Genomic DNA, 24,765 nt, shown 5'->3' with positions numbered 1-24,765 from the left:
AAGTCGGTGTTCTTGGGTCATCTGGATTTCTGGCATCCAGATTTACTGTACAATAATATGTGGAACTATATATTACTGTGATATTAGATGAGCTGTCGTGTTTAATCTGGATACAGAAGAACTTCTCTGCAGAAGGAATTGCCAACCACTTCAAGAACATAAAAGCACAGAAGGATAGAACAAGCTCCCCACTGACTTACAAGAAAATATTCACAAAAGATGCAAATAAATGGGAATATAAAATTGGCTGCTTTGAGTAACAGCAGGAACAAGTGGTGAAATAAAGTTGGATCCATTGTTACCCTGAATCAAATACAGTAAAACTCCTGGTATCCAGAATTCAAGTAAGTGGTAGCCTCAAGCGACCGGCAAAAAAAAATTGAGGAAAATAACTAAAAAATAAAATGAATAAGATTAAATAATAGGTAACAATACACAAGTTTAAAATTGTAAAAGTAAATGTTTTCTGAAGTAACATATAAACCTTTGCTCATAGAAGCTGTTTGAATCAAAGTTGTGTGAAACAGCAATGGCATCGGCCAGGATGAAGCCTCTTGCTATGGGGGAGACTCTCTTAACTTGTCTCCTTAGTAAGAGTTGCCCTGGTCAGAGACTTCATCTGTAAACTGGGGGGGGGATAATTTTCTATAATGTTATTGTTCATCTTTTGGACGGCTCCTTGGAGGGGGAGGAACCAGCTGATACAGCGATGATTAAATGCTTTGAAAGAATGTGACTGAAAATCCAGTAAAATGTTTTAAGGTTTATGTATTCATGAAAGTGAAGTTTGCTCAGTGTAAGTATGAAAAAGTATTTTTGTCTTTTAAACTGTTTATTCTTAATTCAGGTGTATTAGTTAGGCATTTTAAGAGTGAGACATCTACCAATCCTCACTGGTGCCAGATACCAGGGGTTTTACTGTATTAAATACATTTCCCAAATCCTTTATTAACGTCTGATTTTAAAAAATCTTAAATGATCTTCTTGGAACTAGTCCCTCAGTTGTCCCAGTTTATCAACAACTAGATTCTTGTAATGAGATTAGGTTCACATCATGGAAAAATAATAGAACTCCCCACCAAAAGTACCTCTCAGAGTTTTTCAATGTGAGCTCAACAGGGGCTATACGGCACCCCTGGGGCCGCAGCATTTTTAAGAGTGGGGGGGGGGGTGCACAGACTAAAATCATAATTTATTATTTTATGTAGTCAGTAGGAGAAAAGCGCGGAAGAAACCAACTAAACGATTGGTTCACAGGGAGCAGAGCCACAAGGGGAAAACAGTAAAAGGTTGAGAATGGTTAAGGTTAAGGAGCACGGGCTAGAGTGTGAACCAGGGTCAATGACTTGCCAACTGTTTCCAACTTGACTGGTGGTCTCATCCTGAAAAGAAAATCCCAGTCTGATTTCCTAGTACTGGCTTGTCTCAAACTGTTGAAAACACAGCCACACTTACTCAGCGCTCTCTCGTTCGAGAATGATATGACTAACCTCCTGTGCTTTTATCATTTGCAAGCTCATCGGCTGCCAAAGGAGACTGAAAATGGTCAGCAAGAGTTGCATTGAATTGGATTGCTGCAAAAACTGAGAAACGGTGGCACGATTAGCATCGCTGTTAGCGTATTACACAGCACCAGTGACCTAGGTTTGAATTCAGTCCCGTCTGTAAGGAGTTTGTATGTTCTCCCCATGTCTGCGTGGGGTTCCTCCAGGTGCTCCGGACTCCTCCCACCTCTAAAACATACGGGGTTGTTGGTCAATTGGGTGGCACGGGTTTAAATAGTCAGAAAAACAGCTTCTAATGCGCTGTAAATAATTAAAATTTGAAATTTAATTGCAACGATAAAAATGGCATTGTTAGAACCACAGGTCGCAAGTCGGACTTGCAAGATCCTATAATCTGATGGATTGGAGCGGGAAAATTGGATTGCGTGGATAGTTCTTGTGATTGGAGAGGAGGAAATTCTATTCCTCTTATTAACATTATTCACATCTCCCACCTCCAGCCCCGAGAAAACAAAGGCCTGAGTCAAAAGAGAACGCTTTTCACAAAGCGGGTCTGTGCCTCGGCTCTACATGAAATCTAGGCTGCATTTTGCGTTCAAGGTTTTGAAACGGAGCCCTATTACATCTGACTCAAACGGATGAGCCATGGATGCAGCCTTCTGCACCGATGATGAACTGGATTCTGCGTGATGTGACAAACTCACGAGTGGGAATGGTACTGAGGAGGGAGCCTCTCTGTGAAACTTGCAACGTGAAGTGGCGTATCAAAAAGCTGGACTTGAGGAGGGTTAGCACTTACTCTCCACAGTCATTTTGGAGAAGGTGTTCCACCCATCAATCTCACATAATCTCACAAAAGCTCATCTGAGGACAAACTGACCACTGAGAGATGCACATGGCTCGCATCAGATGAAAAGAAATTCACAATCAACTGATATTCCATGTTATGAAACATGAAGGTGCAATTGTATCAAATTGCTCTCAAAGCATTCTGCTGACCACTAACCTGTTCACACGCAGAGAGTCTTAAAATGATGTTTCAGATAACCAACCTTAATACAGATGCAAAGGAGTTTTACATACAAAGTCTGATGCCAAGCCATGTTATTAGACATGATCAGAGTCATGCTTCATGAAACTTGTTGTTTGGATGGTGCAGAACAAGGTGCAAAATTACTATAAAATTGCAATTATGATAATACAAGATTTTTTAAAAGTGCCAAAAAAAGAAAAGGTGAGGTGGGCTCCATAGGTTTATTTTCCATTTAGAAACCTGATGGAAGCTGTTTTTGCCAAGGTGAGTGCCTCTGTTTAGGCTCCTGTACCTGCTACGTGATGGTAGCAATCAGTAAAAAGGCATGGCCTGGGTGGTGAGGGTCCTAGATGATAGACCCATTTCTTGGATCCCATGCACCTGGATCAGACTACCTTGGGACACTTGTCAAATGGCTTATAGTCCAGTGGTTCTCAACCTTTTTCTTTCCACTCACATACCACTTTAAGTTATTCCTATGCCATTGGTGCTCTGTGATTAGTAAGGAATTGCTTAAGGTGGTATGTAAGTGGAAGGGAAGGTTAAGAATCACTACTCTAGTCCCAAAAGTTACTGAAATATTTTGCTTGAGAAAAATTGTCATTGGCCCATTTCCTTTGGAGATATGAAACTGTGCACATAATGAGTCAATTAGGGACGATTAAAACAGTGGTTCTCAAACTTTTTCTTTCCATCCATATACCACCTTAAGCAACTTAATCGCAGAGCACTTATGGCATAGGGTGTGCTAAAGTGGTATGTGAATGGAAAGAAAACGATTGAGAACCACTGCTGTAGTCCATATAGACAATGTCCACTTGTCATCCATCTCTTCAAAAATCTCAATTAAGTTTGTAAAACATGACCTACCCTCTTTAAGATGCAATTAATGGAGGGAAGACAAATGCCCATGATGGTGCTTGGCTAAGTTTAGCAGCCCTCTGTAGCCTGTTCCTGACCTGTGCCATTGGCACCTCCAGTCTGAATGCTCTCCATTAGACCAAAATTTTGTACAATGATAGATTTTCAGGGGTAATTAGGGAGGAAATGCCAAGATTAGGTGTTTGGCAGTTGAGACCATGCTCTTCGATTGTAGAGCAAGTGCTTTGAAGAATGCTCAAGGGGGCCAACCTTGGTGGAGCAGATATTTGGAAAGCTGAAGGGATGGTGGCAGTCACAAGGGGAGGGATGGAAGAAAGCCAGCAGAGGTGGGAGGATCTGAAAACACGGGTGAGAATTTAAAAACTGAAGCCCTGCATTGGGGTCAACAAGCAGGGACTAGACATGGGTTGGAGCAGTGGCAGCTCGGTTTTAAAGTAAGGAGTTTGCTGCTTAAGATAGAGAGGAGGAAAAACTTCCTTGGAATTCCCTATCCCACAGGTACAGATACGCTCAAGGCAAAGACAGACTAATGTATTGAGAGTTCTTTAAAACAGGCAACCAAGTGGATCGGCAACCAAATCAGATCGGCCATGATCTATCAGAATGAAGGAGCAGGACTGCAGGGTATTGCCAGCTCTTATTTCCTATGGAGGACCTCTGCATTCTGGAAAACTAAATGCTATTCAGTAAAAGGCTAGCACAATGCTGTTACAGAGCCGGCATCCTGGGTTCGAATCTGATGCAGTCTGCAAGGAGTTTGCATGTTCTCCCTGTTTCAACATGGGTTTCCTCTGGGTGCTCCGGTTTTCTCCCACCCTTCAAAATATACAGGTGTTGTAGGTCAATTGCATGCAATTGGGTAGCATGGCCTCATGGGTCAAAAGGGCCTGTTACCGTGCTGAAAGTCTATTAAATTAAAATTAAAATTAATTAAGAGGTAAAAATCCAGGGAGATCCAGGGTGAAGAGCTTTGTACAGGGGAGGTCATTTATTGTAAACTTGACTGAGTTATTTGAGTAGGCGGCAAGGGTGTTTGACAAGGGTAGGGCAGTGGACGTTGCCTATATGGACTACAGTAAGGTATTTGACAAGTGCCCGATAGTCGGCTGATCCAGAAAGTTCAGGTGCATGAGATCCATGGTGAAATTGATAGTCTACTGAGACCCATAGAAGACAGATGGTAGTATTGGAAGAGTGTTAATCGGGCTGGATGAAAAGGTAGGGAGATGGGGTGAGTAAGTTTGCAGATGACCAAAGATTAGTGGAGTTGTGGACAGTGTAGGGGGCTATAAAAGAATAGAGAAGGATAAAAACCAGTTGCAGATGTGGGCTGAGAAATTGCAGGTGGAGTTTAATCTAGGCAAATGTGAGGTGCCACAATTGGGAGGTCAAGTAATCAATAGTTACTGGCAGGACTCTTGAAAGTCTAGGTCTGTCCTTCCTTGAATGTGGCCATGGAACTAGACTGGGGAAGAAGGCCTATGACATGCCTTGCTTGCTGTCATTGGTCAAGGAACTGGGTATAAAAATAAGGAAGTTATGTGGCAGCTATATAAACGTTGGTTAAGCTGCATTTGAAGTCTAGTGTGGACTACTGCTCACCCCATTACAGGACTTTGGAAGGGGTTCAGATTTACCAGGATGCTATCTGGATTACAGGGTATGAGCTAGGGGGAGAGAGTGGATAAACTGGAGTTATTTCCTCTCAAGTTTTGGAGGCTGTGGGGAGTTTATAAAATTATGGGAGATTTAGATAGGGTCAGGATCTTCTTCCAAGGGCAACAATGTCACCCACTCGAGAGCATGCAAAGTGAGGGGGTAAGATTTAAAGATGTATGCAGCAAGTTATTTTTTTATACACAGGGTGGTGGGTGCCAGGAACAGGATCTCTGGAGTCGTGGTGGAAGCAGATATAATAGCAGCGTTTAAGAGGCTTCAAGACAGGCGCAAGAATATGCAGGAAATAGAGAAATAGGCACCAAGTGCAAGGAGAGTTTGAGTTTAATTTGGCATGATGTTTGGTGCAGACTTTGTGGGCCACAGGACTTGTTCCTGTTTTGTTCTCTTCTATGATCTATCAAAAGATGAGATGTCATTTCGGAACATGTTAATGAGGCGCCTTCATGGTGATAGGCAAATTCATGTCCTGCTCAAAAGTGACATTAAGGTTATCAATGTCTGGCAAAAGCACAAAGCTGGAGAAACTCAGCAGGACAGAGTACTTTACCTAGCAAAGATAAAGATACATCTCCAACGTTTCGGGCTTGAGCCATATCAAAGTCTGGTGCTGGGTTCAGTATGCTGTCTGGATGAAAGAAGCACTGTGATTATCTCGAGAGCAAAGCTTGTGAGGGGAATGAAAGGTCATGGGTTTCATCATTCCAGTTTGTAGCAGGAGGAAGCCTCTAGTGTTGGATACAAACAAATTTTACCGAGGTGAAAGTGGCTGGGAGCCCAGGGACATGTCCTTGAGGGAGTGGTACAGGTATGGAAAGTGAAACCATTTCAGGTCATTCTTTATCCTACCAGTTATTGACTTCCAAAAGATTTGTTAAAATATGTTTAATTTATACAAAAGCTCTTAACAAGTCTATTATTTCCTGCAGAGCATTTCCAGCACTTTCTATATTTATTTCAGTTCCTTTGACTGTCTGATCAACAACATTCCATTTCAGGAGTACACTTTCCAGAGCAAACCTAAAAATATCCATTCTCGTTAGTCATAGCCGCAACACTTTTAACATTTAGAACATTCGTTAAACCTTCCTGAGTTAACCTCACATGAACATGGACAGAAAACCTGGACACTCACAGGCAGGCTGAAGTCTGCCTCACTACAACCGGGAGAAATTACAGCCCATTCAGAGTCGAATCCCAAGCTATCAAGATGGAACCTTTCGGCTCCTTCAGTTTACCTGGAGATCAAAGCCCATTCAGAATCTGACCTGTTGCCTTTCACTTCTCATGGACGCTGTGCGATCTGTTGAGGTCCTTTTGTGTATTGTCCTGTTTAACTCCAGTGGAGAGTGCTCATATTCTTTCCCGAATCTGAGTCCCTGTGCTACCTCCTCTCGCAGGTCTGACCACTTAGTTCCTTTGGCTGGATCCAGAGGACATTTTTAAATAAAAATAATTTTAGACATAAAACACAGTAACAGGCCCTTCTGGCCCATGACCCCACGCCGCCCAAATACTCCAATTATCCTACCGCTCCCATACATTTTGGAGGAAACCAAGGCCCCCAAGCGGAAACCCACACAGACAGAGTGAGAACGTGGGTTCAAAGCCGGGTCGCTGGTGCTATTGCACTAACCATGTTGCCCTGTGACACTGGGTCAAAGAGAAATAAACTCCTCTTTGGCTATAAATGACTGGCTCCTCATTTGTAGTCTCAACAATGTAATGCTCCAGAATACAAGTTATCAGGGCTTGTAATCTGAAGCTGAAATGTTTGGCTTTGATAGTCATTGCTGGGCCAGATCCAAATGCAGAGAACCTGGCCATTAATCAGAGCAAAAATGAAAGCTGGAGAGGTTCATCAGTTGTTCCAGAATCCTGAATCTTGGGAGAACAGGTGGCAACATCTTTGAGCAATGACACTTTGGCCAGGGAGACGTGTGCCCCGTGACATGAAGCTACACTGACAGAAAATGTGTTTCGATTGAGGTCTGGCCATGCTGAATATTACAATAAATTTACCTCCACTTTGAGTCAGCTACACCACCCAAACCTGCCTGAAAGACTTGTTTAAATAGGGCTCCAAGTTGCCAATTAAAAAAATGACACTGGGCTACATTAGACTACATTAGAAACAAGAACTTAAGGTTTGTTGCCATATTCTGAGCGTGCCTGAAGCACAAATCACATCATTTTGCATCTGCTTATACGGAATATGGTGATATATATATAAAATTACTCGTGATATTTGTCACCACCATGGAGGTAAAAATCTGACCCGTTAATAGGACACTGGCCCGTAACAAACCATTGGCCTGTGAAATGCCACTGGCCCATAATACACCACTAGCCCGTAAAAGGAAACTGGCCCATAATATACCACTAGCCCATAATAGGCCACTGGCCCGTAATACACCATTAGCCCATAATAGGACTCTGGCCCGTAATACACCACTAGCCCATAATAGGCCACTGCCCCATAATACACCACTAGCCCATAATAAGACTCTGGCCCGTAATAACCACTAGCCCATTATAGGCCACTGGCTCATAATACACCACTAGCCCGTAATAGAACACTGGCCCATAATACACCATTAGGCCATAATAGGACACTGGCCCGTAATACACCACACGCCCGTAATAGGACACAGGCCTGTAATACACTACTAGCCCATAATAGAACACTGGCCCATAATACACCACTAGCCCGTAATAGGACACTGGCCCGTAATACACCACTAGCCTGTAATAGGACACAGGCCTGTAATACACCACATGCCCGTAATAGGACACAGGCCTGTAATACACCACACGCCCCTAATAGGACACAGGCCTGTAATACACTACTAGCCCATAATAGTACACTGGCCCTTAATACACCACTAGCCCGTAATAGGACACTGGCCCGTAATACACCACTAGCCCGTAATAGGACACTGGCCCATAATACACCACTAGCCCGTAATAGGACACTGGCCCGTAATACACCACTAGCCCATGAAATACACCACTGATATTATCTACTCAGTGACATCATTGTCTGTTTTTGCACCATGATTCTGTTAAAAATAAACTACTTTACACCAGTGTCAATTTTTAACAACATTCCAAATATATTCAATGCTATCTATCAAATTCAGTTCAATTTTCCAATGGCGTTGGGTCTGCTAGGAGCCAATTGCAAATCTTCTGCTAAATCCCAGGACTGTTGCTGAATTAAATACTTCAGATTAAAAACTACACAAGGCAATAACAAACTTGCATCGATGAGCAACACCACAGGAGATCAACCACATATCTTTGTTACGGGAGGTGAGTGAAAGTCAGGTTACCTGGACTCGTCAGTGCACCGAGAGCTCCTGTGGCCGCAGAGAGTGGGTTGGCATTTGTGGTGGCTGTGTTCTGCGCTGCAGCGGCTGCTGCTGCCAGGGTCGCTAAGTTCTGGAGTTGCAAGGCATTCATTCCTAGAAGGAGCATAGAACCAGGCCACGTTTAGCAGGTTATAATTAGTGGTGTAAAGAAAAAGTCAAGCACCTGTAGGGGCTCGACATCTGAGATAAAATGGGAGGAGCTGGGAAACATTCAGGGAAGCTTGGTGGTAGTGGTGGGGGCAGGCGAGAAAGAGAGAAGAGAATTGGTGCATCAAGTCAACAATCTTTCCCCAGAAGTTGCAGAGAAAGTCAGGGAATGTCAATAAGGTGGCAGTGACCAAGACATTAGGTCTTTTCATAGTTGGCCTTTTCCATTTGTTACTGAAATATCTTGCTTCAGAAAAATTGTCATTGGCCCATTTCGTTTGGAGTTATGAAACCATGCACATAAAGAGTCAATTAGGTACAATTAAAACAGTAGTTTTCAAACTTTTTCTTTCCACCCACATACCACCTTAAGCAATCCCTTACTAATCACAGGGCACTTATGGCCTCGGTAAATCACAAAATTCTGTAGACGTCGTGGTTGAAGTAAAAACACAAAATGCTGGAGAAGCTCAGTAGGTCAAACAGTGACTTTATGTAGCAACGGCGAAGGGCTCAAGCCTGAAACATCAGTTACGCATTTTTACCATTGCTACATAAAGGACATTATTTGACCTGCTGAGCTTTTCCAGCATTTGGTGTTTTTACTTATGGCATAGAGATTACTTAAGGTGGTACATGAGTGGAAAGAAAAAGTTTGAAAACCACTGCTTTAGGACCTATCTGTATGATCGTGAAGAAAGCACTTCAGCGCCTCTACTTCCTCATGAAATTGCAGGGATTTGATATGACATCGGAAATCCTGGCAGTTCTCTACAGATGTGTGGTGGAAAGTGTGCTGACCGGCTTCATCGTGGCCTGTTATGGGGGCACCAATACCCTTGAGTGGAAAGCCCTGCAAAATGTAATGGACATAGCTTAGTACATCACAGGCAAACCCCTCCCCACCTTCGAGAACATCTACAGGAAACGCTGCTGCCATCGGAGGACAGCAGCAATCATCAAGGATCCACACCACCCAGCATGTGTTCTGGTCTCGCTGCTGCCGTCAGGAAAGAGGTCTAGGTGCCACAAGACTCGCCCCACCAAGTTCAGAAACAGCTGCTACCCCTCCACCATCAAACTCCTCAATGACAAACCCAATCAGAAACTTGTTTAAGGACTCTTACTTGTGCACTTTATTGATTTTTTCCCCCTCTCTGTATTCCAGTTTGTTTACATTTCTTTATTTGTGTACATTGAGTACAGTTTATCTGCACTACCAATAAGAGGCAATTCTGCGTCACCTGCAGGAAAAATAATCTCAGGGATATATGTGATGTCACGTATGTTCTCTGACAATAAATGTGAACATTGAAATCTGAACTTTGATCGATGAATGAGGGCTGTTAGAGAAATTGCAAAGGCTAGAAATTCGAAATAGAAAAAACAGAAGAATAGAAAAATCGCCGGCCACCATTGATCTTTGTGCATCTTCTCAACAGATACTAAAAAACACCTTCATATTAATCCCCTCTAGGCTGCACGTCACTCTACTGCCAGAGAGCAGCCTTCTGAGAGCTTGCTGAGCCCTGCTCCCAACGGAAATAGAAATGTTCATCTCCGAATGACAGCTCTTAATTAAAAAAGACAGAGCAATAAAAATTGGACGTCAGAACCTTGCTCTGACCTCCCAATATAGCAACACGAATGCACTTTATACTTTCGTTTTGAAGCAGAGGAAGAAATTCTGTGAGAAAACTGTCAAAAATGAGAGAGGTTTATTCACCAAGCCAGTTCCACCAAGCAGTTCAATACATCTCTGATCCCGCAAATGTCCAACCATCCCAGCTTGGAAATATATTCACTGACTGGGCATCTGTGGATCTCTGAGGTGGAGAATTCCAAAGCCTTTTGCATAATGAAATTTCTCCACATTCATTTCTAACATGGGTATGACTTTGGAAACCATGGAAAATTTCTACAGAGGTGTGGTGGAAAGTGTCACGGCTGCATCACGGTCTGGTATGGGGGGGACACCAATACCCCTGAGCATAAAGCCCTGCAAAAGATCATGGACACAGTCCTGGACATCACAGGTAAAACCATCCCTACCACCGCGAACATCTACAAGGAATGCTCAATCAAGGATCCACACTACTCAGCACACACTGTTCTCGCTGCTACCATCAGGAAAGAGGCATAGGTGTCACATACACCACGAGGTTCAGGAAGATCTGCTACCTCCTCCACCATCAGAGTCCTCAAGAACAATTTCAATTGGAGACTCATTGAAAGACTCACTTTTACACTTTATTGATTTTGTTCACTCTGTATAGCAGTCAGCTTCTTTATTTGTTTCCATACATACATATCTTCTTGAGTACAGATTTTTGCACCAGCAGAATTAATGGTAATTCTGCCTCGCCCACAGGAAAATAAAATCTCAGGGTTGCATGTGAGGTCATGTATGTACTCCAACAATAAATCTGAACTTTGAACTTAATTGTCAACTCTTACCTAGAGACTAGGTCCCAAAGTTCTCCAACTTTACGAAACACCCTTTTAGTACCCACTGTGTTAATCCTTCTTGGAATCTCAAATGTCTTCATGTGATCAGAACTTATTCTCCAAAAATCTCTTGAGAGATTTGGCTGAGTTTCTGCATTTACTCTCCGGTATACAGACACTAATTATGCGCTTAATCTTGGGGAACAAAAACAAATTTTCTGTTTCAAAGTGTTGGGAACTTGCAATGGGAATACAATCTGCTGGAACACAGAAGCTGATGGATCAATATCTTCAACAAAACAGTTGCAACGTTGTCGAGATTATTTAACGCTGACGTAAGTCCACAATAACAATACTCTGTTTTCTCACTGTCCATAGATCTCCTGTATGTTGACGGTGTTTCCTGTTTTTGTCCATGGTTGTCTAGCAACTTCATGTTTTCTTTTTATTTCTCTCATGTATCTCTCAGAACGTTGAACAAAATAAGGCAAGACAGACAGACTGGTGGGAGAATTTTCTTTATGCCATGCTTTTTGAGAGTCAGGAATTCAGGAGCCACAAATATATCCTCTGGGACTAGCACAAAGAGAAACATGCAACGGATCACATGTTTGAATCTGTTCACAAACATCATTCTTTAAAAATACATTGGTTTAGCTGTGGGCCTTGACCAGTATGTTTAGCACTGGCTCCAGTGTGGTCTTCAGAGTAGCTAGGCCATGGGCAAGTATGATCAATACTGGTCTTCAGAGTAGCTAGGCCATGGGCAAGTATGATCAGTACTGGTCTTCAGAGTAGCTAGACCATGGGCAAATATGATCAATACTGGTCTTCAGAGTAGCTAGGCCATGGGCAAGTATGATCATTACAGGTCTCCAGAATGGGTAGACCTTGGCCAGTATTGGCCCCAGAGTGGATAGGCCTTGGTAGTGTGATGAACACCAGTCTCAGAGAATACTGAACTCTAGCCAACCTTGAACAATAAAAACTTTTTCTGATATTGATTGTTTCTGTCTTGTTCATCTCCTTTATAGACACGGCTAAGTGAAAGTAAACTGTTCCCAGTGTACAGTGAATAGTTGGAGCAGGGGCAGGGGGGAATGTTTAATAGAACTAAATGGGATGTGTGTAGGGCTGGTAAGATTTGGACCTTGATGCTGGGCCAAACGACTTCAGCGCATGCTGAATGACTCTTTGACCCTTGATGTTTACCCTAACTCGAGAGACCATGAATCCTTTTAGAAGTATAGCTACTGGATTCTAATGGCTTCTCCTGGGCCAAAATCCAGAATAGATGAGCGATGGAACTTTGTGTCTCTTCTCCCTGCTCCACAGAACGCTGCCAGACTTGCCGTGTATTTGCTGTCCTCGTTCATGATTTCCAAAATTTTATTTTGTGGCTTATCACCTGGCTCACCTATTCTTCTGTGCGAGTCTGGTTCATTGGCTGACTGTTGAGTGGATGAAACTGTGGGACGCTAAGTTGAGGTATCGTTCCGCTGGTTTACGTGCTGCTACGGGATCCGAAAGGTTTTACTGCTGCTCCTGGTATTGTTCCTCTTGAAATAGAAATGAAAAGACCACTCACCCCTCTGCTGTATATGAGAGGTTGCAGATGCAGAATATCTGCCAAGAGCCACAGAACTCCAAAAATAAATAAAATTTTTGTTTTGAGATGTTTCAATGATAAAATGTTTCATGACATTTAGCAGAACTGGGACTTTTTTCTTTGGAGCACAGAAGGACGAGAGGAGACTTGATAGAGGTCTACAAGATTATGAGAGGCATGGCATAGATAGAGTGGACAGCCAGTGCCTGTTTCCCAGGTCAGGAATAGCAAATACCAGAGGAAACCCATACAGACCCAGGGAGAAATATACAAACACCTTACAGACAGCACCGAATTCGAACCCCTGAGGCTGTCACTGTAACAGCATTGCACTAACCGCTAAGCTAACCGTGCCGTGCTAGTGAGTACAGAAACTACAATAGTTTCCCTATGCAGTAGGGAAATACTTGGCAGTTGTTCAAGTAGGTTATGAGGTTAGCACAACACTGTGGGCCAAAAGGCCTGTACTGTGCTGTAGACTTCTATGGCCAAATTACAAAGATGGAGGCAGATAAAGAGAAACAAGAACTGGTGACCAACATCTTGGCCACAGTTTGTAGAGATGGAGAGATTGAGGGAGGGAATTCAGGAGGCCAGAGACTTGTCGGATGAAAGGATTGTCACCAGTGGAAGAGTGAAAGGAAGGAGGGGGTGAGGTCAGAGAGGTTCCCCGGATAATTACACTGAGGATATAGAGGGATTTGAGTATGAGGATGACGTTCTAATACAGAGGTGTGACCCGACAGGTTATCTACTTCACCGAATAGACTAAAAGACATAGGAGCAGAAATAGGCCATTCAGCCCTTTGAGTGCCCCATCATTTAATCATTTTCACACTCAACCCCACTGCCCGGCCTTATTATCATAACGTTTGATGCCCTGGCTAATCTAGAACAATGCAGTGACAATGTTACTGGGACTGGCTAAGACATGAGTAACCACAGGAATATACAAGGTACATTCTATTTTTGAGTTCCATCCACCAACTATGCAGAATAAAAAAACCCACAGTATGTGTGGCCAATAACGATGCCAGCTCTTCAACCAGAGATCGTACTCAAAATCCATTTTCCTGATTTTTAACTAAATCCTTCCAACATCTTTTCTTTTTGAATACTAACCAACTCTTTCTCAACAACTCTGTGACTAACTGTGAGAAACCATGAATGTGTGGAAAACTCCTTGCTTTTTTTTGAAAAGTTTATTCAAGAATTTTACAAAATCAAAAAAAAAAGGTATAGTCTAAAACTACCCTCTACTACCCCACTCCTCCCCCTTCCCATCTATCCAACCCCTTATAGGACAACTCCTTATTGAAAAAAATTCTTCCATCTTTTCCACTTTCATTCTTCCAAAAGCAGTCTTGAGCTTAGGGGTTCCTGTGCAAATTCTCCTCCTGGCAAAATTTCTTTTGCACAGTGAAAGGTGTGGACAGAGTAGATGTAGATTTTGTTTCCCATGGTGCGAGAATCTAGGACAGTGGTATTCAACCTGTTTCTTTCCACTCACATACCAAGCAATCCGTTATTAATCACAGAACATTGATGGCATAGGGATTACTTAAAGTGAGATGTGAATGGAAAGAAACAGGTTGGGAACCACTGATTTAGGACAAGAGGGCACAACTTCAGGATTGAAGGGCGTCCACTTTGAACAGAGATGTGGAGGAACTTCTTCAGCCAGAGAGTGGAATTTGTTGCCATAGGCGGTTGTGGAGGCCAGGTCTTTGGGTGTATTTAAGACAGAGATTGATGGGTTCTTGATTAGCCAGGGCATCAAAGGTTATGGGGAGAAGGCCGGGCAGTGGAGCTGAGAGGGAAATGGATCAGCTCTTGTTTGAATGGCGGGGTAGACTGTGTCTTATGATCCAGTACTCACTGTGCATTTACAATTTTTGAGGCATCAATTCTATTCTTATTCTGGGGAGCCCTAAATTTCAGGAAGGTCTCCATCAGGGACCAAACAATTGCCTGGAGAAATATTTCATCCTTGACAAAACTCCCCATTCTTTAAAGTTTGATAACAGCATAAAGTTCCACAGTAATGCTAGGAGTGAGGTACACTGCCACATTTTGAGGAATATTGACCAGTAGAGGCAAAGGTCAAATTTAAATTTGGAAAAGTAGCCACATCAAAAAGAAATAAGAGAAAGTCCTCACTAAAAAGAGCAAGAAGATGATGGAATAAAGGATCAATTACTGTCCTTCATGTTGAGGGTGGTGAGTACGTGGGCTGCTGGAGATTAAGAAGATGAGGATAGATTCTGGAAATATTAGCATTCGTTCAGGGAATTTCTAGAGGACATAATTAGAATTCACGACTTATCGAAGGGAATAGCAAAAGAGTATAGCTGCAAGAGTATCGTGATGAAATCCAGGACTTTAGGAATTAGAATTGCCGTTGAATATAATCAATAAAGATTACTGAAGTAGAGGTGGAATTTATGGGTTCAGGACACACCAAGATACATTGCTTGAGGGTGCAATGGGAACGTGATGTAGACCAGTTTGAGTAGTAAGTGATCGGTGAACAATAGATTCTTCACTGTCCTCTGTGGCCACCAGCCCTGCTCCACCAGTTACTCATCTCAACTATAGGGTAATAGCGATTGTTCTCATTTACCAATATGTCCCCTACCTTCACAATCAGAAATAATGTAACATTTGTCCCCATACAAAGATTTTAATCTTATATTTCAAATGATTATAGGGGTGCTCTCTCTCTCTTTGAAGAAGTTAGCAATCAAACCAGGCTTATTCAATGGAAGGTTGGACTATAGGTGCCTAACCTTTTATTTGGGATCATCTGGACTGGACACCTCAAGCAAAATATTTCAGTAGCAACTGGGTCTAGAGCAGTGATTCTCAACCTTCCCTTCCCACTCACATCCCACCTTAAGCAATCCCTTACTCATCACAGAGCACCGATAGCATCGGGATAACTTAAAGTGGTACATGAATGGAAATAAAAATTGAAAACCACTGGTTTAAGCAATGGTAAATAATTCAATTTATATAAAGTATTTAAATTATTATCTATCTATCTTGCACTAAATATTTAATCGCTTCCTTTGGCCATTTAAATTGAATATTTCTTCAACAAAGAGTATAATCTCCTTTTGTAAGGGGCATCATTTTTTTTATCCCAATTTACTATATAACCTGAAATCTTACCATATTCTTCCAAATTTAAATATAATGTACATATAGAAATTTCTGGTTTGAAAAAATGGATGACTTTGCCAATAACATTAGTCGGTGGATAAACTGCATGAAGATGAATATTTTTCCGCAGATACAATATCTTTTTCAAACTTTACCTATTTGGTTACCACCAATGCTCTTTCAAGAATTAAATAACCATAAGAAAATTTCTTTGGAAAGGAAAAATCTCAAGAGTATCTATAGAAAAGCTAATGTGGAAATATGTATTGGGAGGTTTGCAACTTAACTTTGAGAATCAAGTAGCTCAATTGAGGTTTCTTAAACCTTTATTTGAGGGACCAGGAAAACCGCCATGGGTCAAAAAAGAGATGGAGAAAATACGAGAGAAATTAGCAAAGGTATTTATTTATGAATGGGATTCAAAGTTAATAACTGGTGTGAAGGAGGCACCTTTGCTTAAACATTTGATTACTATTTGGAATAAGGTAAATAATGAAATAGGAGCAACCTTATACCTTTTACTAAAGATAACCCTTTTTTTAAATATTTGGTTTCATAATGGTATTAGAAATGTAGAAGATTATTATGAACAAGGTCAATTGATGTCCTTACAACAATTAAGAAATAAATATCAATATGCTCGAAATAAACTCTTTTGTTATTTTCAATTGAGGAGATATTTGTGGGAAAAATTAGGCCCAACAATGTACTTTTACCAGCTTGTAGATAGTCGGAGGTTGTTATTAGGAGAGATGATACCAAGAAATTTAGTTCTGGAATGTATCTTTTATTACAAGCAGGTACTATTAAAAAGGGAATTCATAAATCTAGATAGAAATGGGAGGTTGATTTAAATATTACAATTGATGAGAAAAGATGAACTCTGTCAAGAGTTATAAATTTTCAATACAGTTTAGTTCAGTATAATTATTTACATCATTATATTTAACACCACAAAAATTTCACAAAATGAAATTGGATCTATCAGATAAGTGTTTTAGATGTGGTGAAGAAACAGGAACCTTTTTACACTCTCCTTGGTTATGTTCTAAAATTAGAACTTTTTGGGATGGATTGAGGAAACCTTTTGGAACAGATTACTGGGATCGTTATTCTATAAAATCCAGATTTATTTCTGTTGAGGACTGAATTAAAACAATCATTTTATCAAGTTAAATTTATTAAAATAGCTTTAGTGGTGGCAAGGAAGTGTATTGCAGCAACTTGGAAATCAGATGCACATTTGGGCATGGAAAGATGGCTCTTGGAAATTCAAAGTTGTATACCCTTGGAGAAAATGACATACAATTTGAGAAATAAATATTCAACTTTTGTAAAAATGTGGAGCCTGTATATGCAAAGTTTAGATGTAAATATGTAAAAATCGAGTTCTGGCCTCAAGACATGTAATGATCTTCTTCCCTAAAGTCATTTAATATAAATACTGTAAGATTCCAGTCTGAGAGCTAATTCTTTGTACAATTCAGATTGATATTACATTTTCTTTATACTTTATACTATTTTATACAATTTTTATCTATCTCTATATATTATATCTTAATGTCATAATTAACTTTATAGTATTTGGGGAATAAAAGGGAGGGGAGGGTGGGTTGGGGGCAGGGATTAATACCATGTGATCATTGTAACTTTTAAACTTTATTAAGTATTGACTGTATAATTATAATTACATGGACGAAAACTTTAGAAAAATATTCAAAAAAAACCCCACTGGTTTACATAGATCTGCACACTGTGGGCTGAAGGGCCTGTTCTGTGTTGTACATTTTATGTTCTGAATGGTAGAACAAGGAAAACAAAAGTTCCCATTTATCATTTGAGTTAATCTTGCACTGAGGCTTGCTGGTAAATTTTCATCACGTTCTGCTAAAGCATGGGTTCATTTTTACCTTATCATTCAGTCTTCTTTTAAGCTCGGCTTGTAAAATTAATATTCTTACCTGAAACTTTTGATTTTATTTACAAGGATAAGGCCATGCAGATTTAATTTAATGCTCACCTTAGATGATTTCTCCTCTTACTGCACACTGTGATTTCCATAAATCTGCATATCAATCACGAGGAGGCAGATGTCAGATGTTAGAACGTGGCTGCCAATCATGAACAGTATGAGAGTGGCAGATGGAGGACGTGGATGGTTATTCATGGGGCCTATTCCAGCATCGATGCTAGAGATTCACAGCATGTCCCCAGCCTCAGCTGTGCCAGGAAGAGACTGGGCGACTGAGGAGCACGCGGCTGAATTCACCACAGCGAGACTTCTGCTGTCAGGCAGAAAATCCCCGTCTATCTGACTCCATGCACGGGAGCAAAAGTCTTAACATTTGGGCAGGTCAGTAGAGGATGTTACCATGAAGCACGTCTTCACACAAATGGCACTGGAAATAGATTCAGGGAATTATTCTGCATGGAAACAGACCCGTCTCCTCAACTTGTCCATGGTGACCAAGTTGTCGGCCAGGGCTAGTTCTGCTTGCCTGCTTTTTAGAGTTCAGATTTATTGTCAGAGTACACACATGACATCACATACAACCCTGAGATTCTTTTTCCTGTGGGTGAGGCAAAATTACCACTTATTGGCAGTGCAAAAATAAAGTTAAAGAACTGACTGTGCTTGCAGAGAGGGAAAAACAATAAAAATCAGAAAGAAAGGGTCCGTAAATGAATCCCTGATTGAGTTTATTGTTGAGGGGTCTGATGGTGGAGGGGTTCATATCACTCAAAACCTTTCCTATCCGTGTACCTGTCCAAATGACTTTTAAATATTACAGTAGTGGCTGCCTCTTTAACTTCTTCTGCCAACGTTCTCACAGAGGGTGGTGAATCTCAGTGAGTTGTGGAGGCTGGAGTATTTAAAGCAGAGGTACAAGTTTGAAAGACCAGGCAATTGGAGAACTGGCAGAAAAGCGGAAATGAAAGTACTGTATACAAAGTGTATAAAACTTTGATGAGTAGTGGGTGCAATTCTCGCTGTCTCATTACAGGAGAGATGTGGATGCTTCAGAAAAAGTATGGAAGAGATTCCCTGGATGTTGCCCAGACTGAGGGTGTGAGCTAATGGGAGAGGCTGGACAAACTTGGATTATTTTCTCTAGAGCATCAGTGGCTGAGGAGAGACCTGATAGAAGTTTCCAGGCGGTAAGAATAGTTTTACCTAGACAAAGTATAACATATTAGCAAATATAAAAAAACCAGAGGAAGGGTGTTTAAGGTGAGGGAGACAAAGTTTGCAGGAACGATTTTTTAAAAAATGTAGACAGATAGCACGGTAACAGGCCCTTTCGGCCCACAGGCCCATGCCGCCCAATTATATCCAATTGACCTCAAAGCCCGGTATGTTTTGAATGGTGGGAGAAAACCAGAGCCCCTGAAGAAAACCCACAGAGACACGGGGAGAACGTACAAACTCCTTACAGACAGTGCAGGATTCAAACTCCTGTCCTGATTATCGGTTCTGTTAACAGCAATGTACAAACCACTACACTAACTGTGCCGTGATGTGGGGTGAGTTTTTTTTTTTACACACAGAGGGTAGTAGAGCTGGAACGACTGCTGGGTCTGGTGCTGGAAGCAGATATGATAATATTATTTAAGGACTTCTTGATCACGGAAATAGAGACCTGATATGAATCATGTTCAGAGACGAGTTTAATGCAGACATTGTGGACTGAATGGCCTGCTCCCATGCTGTACTGTTTTAAGAGGGTTTGGACAGAGCAGTCATGATTGCACCAAAATGATGGGCAGGCTTGAGTGGTTGATTCCATTTTCTGATATTCTTACCTCTCCCTTCAAAATGATGTTGGGGTGCAAAATTTAACAGCGCAAATTTAAACCTTAAATCCAAGATGAATTGATTTTGTCATGTGAAGATATGGAACCAAGGATGGAAAATGAGTAAGCCAGCCATGATCCACGCAAAAGGGATTAAACTGTCTAATTCTGCCTTCTCCAAGAGTAGGTTGTGATCGTGGAGGACAATGATCAGGCTACTACTTCAGAGAAAAAAAACACTTTCCCAAAAAACATTTTCAAAAGTTTTAAATCCTTCTATATCCATAGAACACTACAGCACACAGGCCATTTGACCCATCTAGTCTGGGCTGAACTATTTATTCGACCTAGTCCCATTGACCAGCACCCGGATCATAGCCCTGAATACCCTTCGCATGCATGTACCTGTCCAATCTTCTCTTAAATGTCAAAACTGAACCCTTCCTTCCACACTCTCGCTGCCCTCTGAGTGATAGAAATGATAGAAATCTGAGTGATTAAGTGCACCCCAAATGCTCCACCTAAACATTTCACCTTTCACCCTTAACCCATGCCCCCCAGTTCTTGTCTCACCCAGCCTTAGTGGAGAAAGCTTGCCTGTATTGACCCTACCTATAGCCCTTGTAATTTTGTACACCTGTCAAATCTCCCCTCATCCTCTGATGCCTCAGGGAATAAAAATACCTATTCAACCTTTCCCTATAATTCTTCAAGTCCTGACTATATCCTTGTAAATTTTCTCTGCACACTGTCCACAAAGGCATTCACGTTTTTACATTACATTATCATTCAATCTTATTGGTATCAATTGATATGATGAGTTCCTTTAGTTCATTAATGCTCTCAGGTGAAATGTTATCCCGTACTCAGTTCAGGCAGATTTAAGGCAATTACATTTCTTTCGTAGCTTCATTGACTTGGCACGGAGTGTTGTAATGGTTTAACGTCTGTGCAGGTCATGCAATATTTCTCTGATTTTTTTCTGAACTGCACGGCTTAAATTGGACTTGGATTCAGTAATATATTCTCATATGTCTGCTAATTGGGGAATACCAGTGACAAGGTATGGAGGAATCAGACAGAGCAGAGGAGCATTATGAAACATCACTATGTTCTCAGTATGCGGTGCTCTGGTTGAACAGAACCAAGCCTCAGGAACTCACTTGGCCAATATTGTCCTCCAAAGAGCAACAGGTGATGATGGAGGAACAGAAACACGTCCAAGGTACAGCCCCCAATATACAGCACAGAGGTAGCCTCTTTAGTCCAGCATATACATGGCACCCATTATACCTATCTACACTAACCTCCCATCTTTATTAGACCTGTCGCTTTGAAGACTTATTGAAGTGCTTTATTTCTATCATTTTTTTGGAAAGACATCGATAGGTGGGAAGGGACAAAGAGGAGATTCACCATTATGTTGCTGGGACTGGAGGTTTGGAGTGAGAGGGAGAGGCTGGAACTTTATTCCCTGGAGTGAAGGAGGCTGAGCAGGGATATGGATAAAGTGAATGCTCACAACCTATTTCTCAGGGTCGATGATTCTAGAACTGCAGAGAATGGGTTTAAGGGGAAAGAGGAGAGATTTAAGAGGGACCTGAGGGACAACTTTTTCACTCAAAGGTTGGTCCATATTTGGAACGAGCTACCAGAGTAAATGATAGAAGCAGGCACAAATTCTGACATTTAAAAGCCATTTGGACAGGTTTACGGATAGGAAGGGTTTACAATAGGGACCGAATATAGGGTGGTGGGACTAGCCCAGAAGCCAACTTGGTCAACATTGAAGAGATGCGCCAAATGGCTCCATTCCGTTCTGTACAACTCTGAGTTAAATTGTTAAGTTTATTGTCAGAGAACATACATGACACCACATACAACCCTGAGATTCTTTTTTTTTCCTGCGGGCGAGGCAGAATTACTACTTATTGGTAATGCTAAAACAAACTGTACTCAGTAAGATGTAAACAAATCCCACAGCCTGACTGTGCAATACAGAGTGAAAAACATAAAAAATGTACAAAAATAAGAATTCTAAAATGAGTTTCTGATTGAATTTGTTGTTGAGAACTCTGATGGTGGAGGGGTAGCAGTTGTTCCTAAACCGAATGGTGTCTTGTGACACCTGTATCCCTTTCCTGATGACAGCAACAAGAATAGAGTGTGTGCTGGGTGGTGTGGATCCTTGATGATTACTAATGCTCTCCGATGGCAGCGTTCCCTATAGATGTTCTCAATGGTGGGGAGGATTTGCCTGTGATGTCCCAGGACGTGTCCACTACTTTTTGCAGGGATTTACGCTCAAGGGCGTAGGTGTCCCCATACCAAACCGTGATGTAGCTGGCCAGCTCGCTTTCCACTACACATATGCAGAAATTTGCCAGTGTTTCTGAAGTCACACCAAACCTTCAGAACCGCCTGAGGAAGTAGAGGCACTGATGGGCTTTCTTCATGATGCCATTAGTGTGATAGATCCAGGAAAGAACCTCCGTGACAGTGGCTCCCAAGAACTTAAATTTAATCACTCACTCCACCTCTGATCCCCCAATGATCACTGGATCGTACACCTCTGGTTTTCCCTTCCTGCAGTCAACAATCAGCTCCTTGGTTTTGGTGCCACTGAGTGTGAGGCTGTTGTTTGTGCCAAGTTTTCACTCTCCCTCCTGTACGCTGACTCATCACGCTTTTCATACAACTCACCGCCATGTTATCGTCAGCGACGATGCTGTGATTGAGGAAACCTCCATCTATCACCCTTTCAGATAGCGCACTCCAGATTCGCCCTCTGTGTGACTAAATCTCCCTGTGGAATCTCCTCCCTCTCATCTTAAACCCAGCTTTTGTGTCGCAGACTCTACCACCAAGGGAAAAAATGATTTTTGCTTTCTCTCCTTATCCATCCCCCTCAAAATGTTATATACTTTATTAAAAGCCTGCCTGGTATCCCAGGCTCTCCTTAAATTTATACTAGGAACTCCACTAGGGCCCCTGGAAATAATCTTGGACGTTAGAATGTGTTACAAGAGACCTACTGTTAAGAAGTACTGCGGCAAATGATACAGGACTTTGATGAATCTGTGGAATTCTCTGCCCAATGAAGCTGTGGAGACTGACTTGTACTGAGACCCAAATTGACAGATTTTTTTGAAAAATGGGGGGCATGAAGGTTATGGGGAAAGGGTGAATAAATGGAGCTGAGTCCACACCCAGATCAGCCACGGTCTTGTTGAATGGTGGAACCAGATGGCCGACTCCTGCCCCAGTTTCTCATGGTCTTAGACTTACGGCAGGCAAAAGTTAAAGAATATCATGTATGCTACATTTTTAATGTATTAGGAAACAGCGCAGCAATGATCCAGTCAGCTTCTGGAGTTATGAGCATTATCTTTAGAAGAGGCACCAAGCAGAAGGTCCCTGTATCTGCTGGAGTTCAGAAGAACCAGGGAAAAGCTCAGTGAAATGTTGATGGAATAGACACGGCAAAGTTTCCTCTGGCTGGAGACTAGAACAGAGGTGGAGAGCTGAGGTAGGGTATGGTTCATAGCTTCAGGATAACATGTTAGTTGGTACACTGTGAAAACGACACCTCGATGAGTGAGATTAAAGAAAAAAAATAGGTAACAGCCAAGAGAATATACAACTCGTTGAACATTTCCTGGAAAAAAAGAGTGGAGGTGAACAGGTTCTACTCACCTGCCATTTGTTGAATGCCACTGAAGGCACCCAGGTTGCTTGTTGAGGTGGCTTGCTGCAAGAGCTGTTAACAAATAGAATAACTCAATTGTAATAAGACCATTTAAAGCTTTGATTGGTCACAATTCTGTGCAGATGCTCATTATTCACTCTCTCACTGAGATGTGGAGTATTGCCATGAAAATGGAAAATTAATCCAGGTAAAATTCAAAAGCACTCTGGTTCTGCAGACACATAATCAGTTTAAATCCCCGGAAAACCAGCATCCAGTTCAAGCAATATCCCGTGGCTAATTATACCCATGAAGTACTTAAAATCAAACAGATAATCAGATGGGTGGACCAGGCAAACCCACATAAAATTAAGGTAAAACATCTATGACCCAAATTTTGGATGAATGTGGAATGGTGATTGGAGGGATCTGGTATCTTTTACTGTTTGCTGTCAATCTTGGGGTTGCACCTGTTTTAACAAGTGATGAACAATCTATATCTTTATTTTTTTTAAGAATGTAATTTATAGCAGTACTTGCTCCTGTAATAATGCTGTAAAACAGTGGTTTTCAACCTTTTTCTTTCCTCTCACATACCACCTTAAGTAATCCCTATGCCATAGGTGCCCTATGATTAGTAAGGGATTGCTTAAGGTAGTGTTATAATCGTACCTAATAGACTTGTTATGTGCATGGTTTCATAACTCCAAAGGAAATGGGCCAATGACAATTTTTCTCAAGCAAAATATTTCGGTAACAATTGGGTCTAGAGCAGTGATTCTCAACCTTCCCTTCCCACTCACATCCCACCTTAAGCAATCCCTTACTAATCACAGAGTACCGATGGCATAGGGATTACTTACAATGGTATGTGAGTGGAAAGAAAAAGTTTGAAAACCACCGCTGTAAAACAACGAATTTCGTGACATGTTCAGGACAATATATTCTGATTCTGAATGGAGTTAGTTTTGAATGAGAGTGTACAAGCCACAGATCAGTGAGATATGGGGCACATTAGTCTTCTTTCTCCCATCTCTGGGATAAAACCAGACATCAACCTTGCCAGTATTCATGTGTCCAGGTGGTTCTGCAGGGAGATCGTCTTGCTCATTGCTACCGGAACGTGAGATATGACTCCGTTTCTGATCATCGATTGCGTGGGGGTGGGCTACGATTTGGGGTGCTATGTTGAAGATTTCCCCCAGGTGAATAAATATGTTTGTGTTAAAGGGTACACATTTAGGTGAGGGGGTGGAAGTTTAAGGGAGATGTGTGGGTCATTTTTGTTTTTTACACAGTGGTGGTGGGTGCCTGGAACAAACTGCTTGGGTAGTGGTGGAAGCAGGTACAACAGTTGAATTTAAGAGGCTTCTAGATAGATGTATGAATATGCAGGAAATAGAGGGATATCTATCAAGTGCAATCAGCAGATTTTTAGTTTG

The 24,765-nt window shown here is 41.6% G+C and overlaps 1 protein-coding gene across 11 annotated transcripts in view; it reads right to left on the bottom strand.

Moving 5' to 3' along the window:
- Positions 1–24,765, bottom strand: part of celf2 (cugbp, Elav-like family member 2) — a 303,877-nt gene that overhangs the window by 26,849 nt on the left and 252,263 nt on the right. For all 11 annotated transcript variants that reach the window (XM_069908438.1, XM_069908439.1, XM_069908434.1 and 8 more), the window contains 2 exons: positions 23,332–23,395; positions 8,433–8,564 (listed from right to left, as the gene is read on the bottom strand). In XM_069908438.1, the coding sequence (XP_069764539.1) occupies positions 8,433–8,564; positions 23,332–23,395 (196 nt within the window). The remainder of the gene's footprint in view (positions 1–8,432; positions 8,565–23,331; positions 23,396–24,765) is intronic.

This window comes from Narcine bancroftii, chromosome 13 (genome assembly GCF_036971445.1).
Source record: "Narcine bancroftii isolate sNarBan1 chromosome 13, sNarBan1.hap1, whole genome shotgun sequence".
NCBI classification, from domain to species: domain Eukaryota; kingdom Metazoa; phylum Chordata; class Chondrichthyes; order Torpediniformes; family Narcinidae; genus Narcine; species Narcine bancroftii.
This window is presented reverse-complemented; position numbering and strand designations above follow the sequence as displayed.